This window comes from Orbicella faveolata, unplaced genomic scaffold (genome assembly GCF_042242905.1).
Source record: "Orbicella faveolata isolate gen_17 unplaced genomic scaffold, um_ofav_v1 contig_26, whole genome shotgun sequence".
Lineage (NCBI taxonomy): Eukaryota > Metazoa > Cnidaria > Anthozoa > Scleractinia > Merulinidae > Orbicella > Orbicella faveolata.
The window spans coordinates 2,296,361-2,304,969 of record NW_028301554.1 but is presented as its reverse complement, the minus strand read 5'-3'; the positions used below and the strand labels follow the sequence as shown (position 1 = coordinate 2,304,969).

General features: G+C 38.7%; 1 protein-coding gene across 1 annotated transcript; it reads right to left on the bottom strand.

Moving 5' to 3' along the window:
• Positions 1–256: 256 nt before the first annotated feature.
• On the bottom strand, positions 257–4,740 carry LOC149107607 (uncharacterized). The gene is made up of 2 exons (XM_089296408.1): positions 983–4,740; positions 257–560 (listed from the first exon to the last, which is right to left on the bottom strand). The coding sequence occupies exons 1-2, from the start codon at positions 4,707–4,709 to the stop codon at positions 352–354; spliced, it is 3,936 nt and encodes a 1,311-aa protein (XP_089152534.1). The 5' UTR covers positions 4,710–4,740; the 3' UTR covers positions 257–351.
• Positions 4,741–8,609: the final 3,869 nt, after the last annotated feature.

Below are 8,609 nucleotides of genomic sequence, written 5' to 3'. Positions count from 1 at the left end.
TCGGCTGTCAAGAAGACTAGAATTGTCAGAAAGTGAAATGTTTTGGGTGAACTTGGATGATACCTAACAACCCACTTTCGAACCACAGAAGGCTTTGACCTGCTTATATTAAGCTTGTGATAACACTTGTGCTTTACACGCGTATTCAGATTACTCTAAAATTCTGGTTATTATTCCTCACGGTTTCCCCACCCCCCTCCCACTCAAAGATCCATCTATATATAAAAACTATTTCAGTTGTAAGATACTAGAAGCCTTTGTCTACTTTTTCTTGTTTCATTGATATAATCACTCATATAACAACGGGCCGTGAGTTCGAATTCTGAGTACAATGAAAGCTAACTGAATGATTTACTGTACTGAAAACGCTGATTGCTTTGTCAAGAACTTAAAAAAAAAACACTTTGAAGGAGGCTTTTCGAATTTTGGTTGAAATGCATAGAAAATGCCTTTCTCGGAAAATTTCACGAAAATAAAATCAACGTATTTTACACTTGGTTTGTCAGAACATTGCTTGCTTGTGTCTGCCAGGAGCCCTCCATTGCTGAGGTCATCACTTCCTGAAACAAAAACAAAGATGGAGAAAAAACAAGTTATAAATCATTTTTCTAGTAAACCAATTCCCTTTGAAAGCTGTAGATTAACGCAGTTTCGCCCCAGTTCCCCCTGCAGGTTACCTTGTAGTCCATTGCCCAGCTAAAGTGAAATCTTTTTACTTACGTTTATTTCCAAAGTCAAATGTCACGTTTGCAAGAAGGTTTCAGGTCATTGCTTGCTTGATGTCTGCCTGGAGCCCTCCATTGCTGAGGTCATCACTTCTTGAAACGAAAAGAAAGATAGAAACAAACCAAGATATCAATCATTATTTCTTCTGAGCCAATTTGCTTTTATTTATGCTTGACATTAAGACAGTTTGGCCCCAGTTCCCCCTGCACGTTACATTGTAGTCCATTCCCACGCCAAAGTGAAAGTTTGTACTTACTTTTATTTCCAAAGTCAATTGTCACGTTATCTCCAATCAGCATAAACGGCGCCCACTCGGAAACCTTGGCGAAGCCGTTTTCTCTCATCCACTTCATGGCCTGGTGAAGGGATTCACTGGCACTCACCCCACGAAAAAGATGCTCGTAGAAACGACTCATCAACTGCTCAGTCGCCTCGTCTTCCAGAGCCCACAGTGCCACCAACACTGAGCGCGCACCGGATCCTAAGAACGCTCGAGCCATTCCAACAACTCCTTCGACTTTAATCTGTCCATGGGCACTGTGACAACAGCTTAGTACAACAAGTTTGGCTCGTAGCTGAACTTGCGAAATGTCACTCACCTTCAATAAGCAGTCGCTTTCACGTGGAAGTCGACTACCAGTTCTAACAGGCACAAGAATAATTTCTCCTTTCTCCGCATTACCATGTGCAGCGAAGTGTATCAGGCTCACTGAATTTATTCTTTGAAGAACCGCCTGCTTAGTTGCTTGCTGTCCTATCAAAGGCTGAACACCCAGCAGTCGTCCAACCATCTCTGCTTCCTTTCTTGCAAAGGGCAATGGTGGGATGGTTTTTCGGCAACCCTTCCAAAGCACTTCACCAACGTCAGGATCACCCACTATCAGAGCTCCCGTCTGACTGTGATAGTCGGTAGGACTGTCTTGAATGCATTTGAGAGTCGTCAACGAAGGAGCAATGCGAATCCTGAAAGTCTCTGATAAGTACTTCCCACTGTCATCAAGTAAAGCTGGAAATGGAACACGGTACAGGTGGCGATCAGGAACAATGATGATCTCGGACCCCTTGAGTAAGTCGGCCACAGGAGCGATGATCATTTTGTAGAACAAAGTTAGATTTTGTCTGGGATCAACTTCACGTCCCTGTTGTCGTAAAACGGCGAGGTTGTCTTCCTCAGAGGAATCTGGTGTTTCTTCAATGCCATTAAAAGATCGATCTTCGCAAAGCTCCGGGGGTAAAATACCAAAGCTGCGGAAGCTTTCAGCCACGTTATTAAAAAAGGTATCCAAATTTTTAGCTTTATTAGTGCGCAGTGTCTTTTTCTCTACTTTGCTTTCTCGGAAGTCAACGACTCCATTTGCTTTCAGAATCCACAATAATACATTTTGATTATCATATGAAATGTACAGACAGTTAGAGTCGCTTTCTAGGTTGGCGACATTTTCAATGCCAGTCCATGATTGCGGGTCAGCTGAGATTTGCCGTTCAACAGAGTACTGAGCTGCCATCAAGTCTGATAGGGCCCTAGCCCTTCCGAGCTCTTCAACATAAAGAGCTTTATTAGGATTCCCAACGGCACAAAGCAATGTACTGAGTCTTTTGTAGGGAGAGTTGTACTGATCTGAATAAAGTACCTTGAAGTCATCATTGTCTTTGAGAAAGCCTCGGCATTCTTCGCATTTTTGAATACTTTGAAACAAATAAAGAAACGCTTCCTGTTTCTTGTCCTGTGGTATTTTTGCATTTGCCATGTTTGCATAGCAGAAAAACTCTGCTTGAAAGTCTTGAACTCCCTCCTTAACTATTGAAAGTGCCTTCTCGAGGTATTCTTCAGCCATGACATATTCATTGCGAAGTATAAACAGATCTCCTAAGGTATAGTACATATTTGCTTCTCCTCTTCTGTCACCAATTTCAACGAAGATAGAAAGTGATTTCTCATAATATTCTTTGGCCTTGACATGGTTACGCAGACGTGCAAACAGAATTCCTAGCAAACTGTAACATGTTGCTTCGCATCCTCTGTCACCAGTTTCAGTTGCAAACAGAAGTGCTTCCTCGAAATATTTGTTAGCGTCAGCATATTTCATACCGAGATATAGTAACGCGCGTCCTAAAAATAGCCGAGATCTTGCTTCTCCGCTTCTGTCACCAATTTCAGTTGCGATCGCGAGTGATTTCTGATAATATTCTTTTGCTTTGACATAGTCACCAAGAGACATAAACACATCTCCTAGGTTTGCATAACATGATCCTTCTACCTTTCTGTCACCAATTTCAATTGCGATCGCAAGTGCTTTCTCGACATATTCTTTTGCGTTGGCATAGTCAGCAAGAGATATAAACACTGTTCCTAGGTTTGCATAATATGATCCTTCTCCTTCTCTGTCACCAATTTCAATTGCGATCGCAAGTGCTTTCTCGACATATTCTTTTGCGTTGGCATAGTCAGCAAGAGACATAAACACTGTTCCTAGGTTTGCATAACATGATCCTTCTCTTTCTCTGTCACCAATTTCAATTGCGATCGCAAGTGCTTTCTCGACATATTCTTTTGCGTTGGCATAGTCAGCAAAAGACATAAACACTGTTCCTAGGTTTCCATAACGTGATCCTTCTCCTTCTCTGTCACCAATTTCAATTGCGATCGCAAGTGCTTTCTCGAGATATTCTTTTGCGTTGGCAAAGTCAGCAAGACACGTAAACACTGTTCCTAGGTTTCCATAACATGATCCTTCTCCTTCTCTGTCACCAATTTCAATTGCGATCCCAAGTGCTTTCTCAAGATATTCTTTTGCGTTGGCATAGTCAGCAAGAGACATAAACACAGTTCCTAGGTTTCCATAACAGGATCCTTCGTTCCTTCTGTCACCAATTTCAATTGCGATTGCAAGTGCTTTCTCGAGATATTCTTTTGCGTTGGCATAGTCAGCAAAAGACATAAACACTGTTCCTAGGTTTCCATAACGTAATCCTTCTCCTTCTCTGTCACCAATTTCAATTGCGATTGCAAGTGCTTTCTCGAGATATTCTTTTGCGTTGGCATAGTCAGCAAGAGACATAAACACTGTTCCTAGGTTTCCATAACGTAATCCTTCTCCTTCTCTGTCACCAATTTCAATTGCGATTGCAAGTGCTTTCTCGAGATATTCTTTTGCGTTGGCATAGTCAGCAAGAGACTTAAACACTGTTCCTAGGTTTCCATAACATGATCCTTCGTTCTTTCTGTCACCAATTTCAATTGCGATCGCAAGTGCTTTCTCGAGATATTCTTTTGCGTTGGCATAGTCAGCAAGAGACATTAACACTCCTCCTAGGTTTCCATACCATGATCCTTCTCTTTCTCTGTCACCAATTTCAATTGCGATCGCAAGTGCTTTCTGGAGATATTCTTTTGCGTTGGCATAGTCAGCAAGAGACACAAACACAGTTCCTAGGTTTCCATAACATGATCCTTCGTTCTTTCTGTCACCAATTTCAATTGCGATCGCAAGTGCTTTCTCGATATATTCTTTTGCTTTGCCAAATTCACTAAGAGAGTAAAGCATAATTCCTAGCCCTGCACAAGCGTGTGCTTCCTCTTTGCTGTTTCCTGTTTTGTTCATGATACTGATCGCTCTCTCATAAAGTCCTTTTGCCTCAACATACTTATTTTGAGCCTTATATATTGCTGCCAGCTTTATACAAAGTTTCCCTGCATTGACTGTTTCACCTCTCTCACGTTCAATGCTGAGAAGCTTCCTGCCGTATGTTATTACATTTGTGTAATCACGGATAAGAAGGTACGCCTTGAACATTACTTTATAGATTGCCTCGCAAAGAAATTTACCAAACTGCTCTTCTTTCTCCAGTGCTTTATTATTTAGTAAAAACAAGATTTCTCTGCATAACTCGATTGCTTTTTTAGCACGACCGGTCATGTAAAGGAATGTGGCAACAACGACGCCAACATAGATTGCTTGTATAATTTCTTCAATGTCGTTCATGACGCCCTCTTCTGTAAGTCTTGTAAAAAAAAGAAAATTCTCTTATCAGAATAAAACAAAACGTATCTATTTCGAGGATATATTGTCATAAATACGAATAATATAAAAAATTGGGTTCCCCGTGCTTGTTAGTGAGCTATAGCCATTTTTCAACTGAGAGAGCTCAATATCAAGGCAAATCCGTCATGTTTTCAATATGCGCGTGCACGAGCGCGCGCTAATGACGCCATAAATTATCCGCAGTAAGGATGCGCAATGCAAATGTGAGGAATGACCTTAACATCACTGAAAGCTGATTTACAAGTTTGCAAATACTTAGCACAATCGCGTTACATCTGGACTAATATAAGCGACGATTCATGATTCATGGTAGTACGTCGATTTGAAGCGGAGTCACCTACAAAATCACTGCACGAGTTGAAATAGTTCAAATAGCTGATTAAATAAAAAGATCGTCCTTAGGGCAGACATGTTTACGCAAATATTAGCCATGATAACAGACATATTACCCGCTGCCTGCCTTTCTGATTTGCCAGAAGTTAAAATAATACCGAGCCGAGCGACATAGAAGTGACATGAAAGAGTTTCTTAAAGCGGGCGAAAACTCTTTCGATGAGTAATCTGAATCTAGCTGCAAATATAAGTCTGAAGCGAGCGACAGAAATAACTCTGAATATTGAGCGAAAATTAAACAACTCCCAACGAAAAGCAACAAGGTTAAATTGTTTCTCGGCGACAAAACTGTTTTGAACTCAGCGCAAAAAATAAATCGATCTGTTCTAAGCGACAATTGCAAAAATAATGAGCAACAAAACAATTCTGAGGCCAGCGACAAATATAATTGGAAACTCACTGGCTAAAAAAATTATTGCATTATTATGAAATGCACGGCTAATAAAATTCTGAATAAAGCAAAATCCATTTAGTTTGATTGCGAGGAAAACCTGTGTGATTGGTAATCTGGATGTAGAGCTATTAAACTGCTTCAAGTTTTTGAGGCGCAAAAAAAAAAAGGACCAGGCAGTAAAATCTGGAAGCACTTGTTTATCACTGAATTAAATTTAACCATAAAATGGAAACAATATATTGAAATTCTTCTTGAACTTTGCAACTAAAATATAACTAGATTTATATTAGTTCTATTTGAGTTAAATGTTAAATAGAAGGTCTGGAAGAAGTTTAAATTATAGTAAAGAATTGATTAAAATTTGAACTGTCAGCTAAGAAATGACGCGATTTTAAATCGATAGCTCAGATTTGTGACCTGTCAAATTCACTGATCGTTGAGAAATGGGCTGGAAAAAAAAAATTCACCGAAAAAATGACTAATAACTGAAATTCCAGCACTCTCATCCAGACCTTCTAAATACAGATGAAGAAAATACAATGTCAGTTGTACTTACCACGCCAACGTAGAAACGAAATACTGAAACTGATTCAAAATCTCGTATTCCTTGCATGGAGTAAATTACACTCAGTCAAGTTCATTTTATTCTGTTCGCTTTAGAAACTGAAAAGACCGGAAATCGGTGAATCTCAACGTCAGCCGTTCATCTGAGAAATTCGAAAATGACATTTTCTAGGTAGATTTCATTTCGTGTTCTACAAGAAGAATGAACAACAATGTGCTTTCACTTTCCCCAAGGATAATGAAGCTTTAAAAAAGCCACCTTTATAGCGTATTTTATATAGCTTATTTTGTCGAGATTAGAAAACACAATTTTCCATTCCTCTAAATAAATTGAAGGCGTTGGTTGTGAATTTTTAGCGCCGGACTGCTGTACAGAGTAGGCAAATATGTTTACCCCAGTCTCGGTCAGTTTTAAATCAAGCTGAACAAGTTTTCATCTCTCTTTAGAAAAGAGCAAGGATAAAATTAAAATAATATGGTCCATACGATGGGGCCGAAGTCAAAAGCGTAACTTGCAATTGTCACGAGCAATATTTTGGGCGAATATACGTCAAAAAAAGGATGAAAGCATTTGGAATAGTGTTATTAAGAAAAAACAGCTATGCAAAATGATGGCGAGGGTATTTTTAGAAATCTACGGTGGCAAGGAGTGAGAAGGCGGTTTCAGACGATTTTAAATTTCGTTACTGCCAGTAAATTACTAAATTAGAAAGAGAAAAAATACTAGTTGATACAATGATCTTAGTAACAACACCGAGAGAACACCAAGAAGGTTGAAAACTAAAGGCCTCCCAGCGGGGTTACATGTTGCCCTAATTATTGAGAAAAATTTATATTTCTTCCTAGTTCGCCATTAATAAACGTTTTTGTTCTTGGCAATGTTTTACAAAATCACGGTGATTGAAAGAACACGTGTAAATAAGACTTAAAAACTACGTTTCCAAGCTAATAAATGAAAAATGATTTATACATGTACGTAAACCACGTTTGTTATTGATTTTATCAATGAATGACATTTTCCTAGCCCAGAGTAAATTAATATTGTGATCTAAATCTTATCATCTTATCATTGTATGTGGGCCTTTTATTTCATTATTTCTTTACTTTTGTCATACTTTTTGATATTTAGTGACAGGTCCACGTTGCCTATTTTTACCTGTATTGTTAAACAACGGATGTATGTATGTTCAACCTTTCATTTCAAGAGGGAATGTTGAAAACTTTCTTTTGGCGCATTTAAAAATATTTAACGACGTTATTAGTATGTTTCTTCTAAAATTAACAAAGGAGTATAGTAATAATATGTATATCGAAATGTTGTTTGATTGCCCTCTTTTGTGGGAAAATGAATGACTCCTATCACATGACATTCCAAGGAGGCAGATTGTGATATCCTACAGGGAAAACGAGAACAATGATTATTGCAGAGTGTTACAAAGGTTCTAATGAGAGTAAAACAATTTATTTAGATTTTTGTACGTTCGAATTACAACAATGAGACAGGCTTACACAAAAGTTGGAAGTTTCATAAATACATTCTCATCTTCGGATTAAGAAAAAAAAAATAGCAAGATCAGCTAAGGCTGGCTTGTTTCAGTAAAATGTTTTGGTTTCGAAGCATTATTATTGTGCCTTTGTTTAGCCAGCGTATGGTTTTGGTGGAGGGATAGGGGCAGGGGGTGGGACAGTGTTGGGTGGGTGGGGGAGAGTACCAGTGCGGGAGAAAAAGACTGCATGAAAAAACAGTATGAACGGCCGATAATGAAATTGAAAATACTGTTCTTCGGTTTTTCTACCTACACCTGTATTATACTGCATCGCGCTCTTTCATATTTCTTGCGACAACTATACATAGCACAAAACAAAAACTGTGCACTTTCTTATAGACAATGAGAGCTTTTATTTTCACGGGGTTTAGAATTAGCGACACCGTCCAAAGGTGGCCATTAAAATTTTCGTGATTACGTTTTCAGGTGCGCTTTTTTCTGTGAATCACGTTCAAAATCTGATAAAAGCAGAAAGCCTCAGATGGAAAAATAATATTAAAAATATTAAAAAAACACGAGTAACAACAGAAAGCGAATGTTATCGACTGCATGATCTTTGCAATATCGCCAGCCTTTGTGTCACAGCAAGCTAGTGTAATAATAAAATAATCAAAACGATGACATTCAGTGAATAAGTTTTGGCGGGTTATTTTTCATAAACGTTGTTTAATGATATGCTCGAAAATAATGAAAATATGCCAAACCCACGCCAAGATTCAACGAATTTGGCATTACGAGACAGAAAACCCTTAGGTCGGCTGAAAAATCGTGTTGGACGTGGAAAAATACTAATTGGTTGTACAGCTTGCTACATTTTAGGGCAGAGAACTCGTTGTAATCTCTTCACTGTAAACTTACGATAACAGGGGAATGTTTGTTTACAATACTTGCCTCGTTAGCATAAGCGTTTCAGTTTTCAAAGGTGCAAAAGTTTCAAAGATA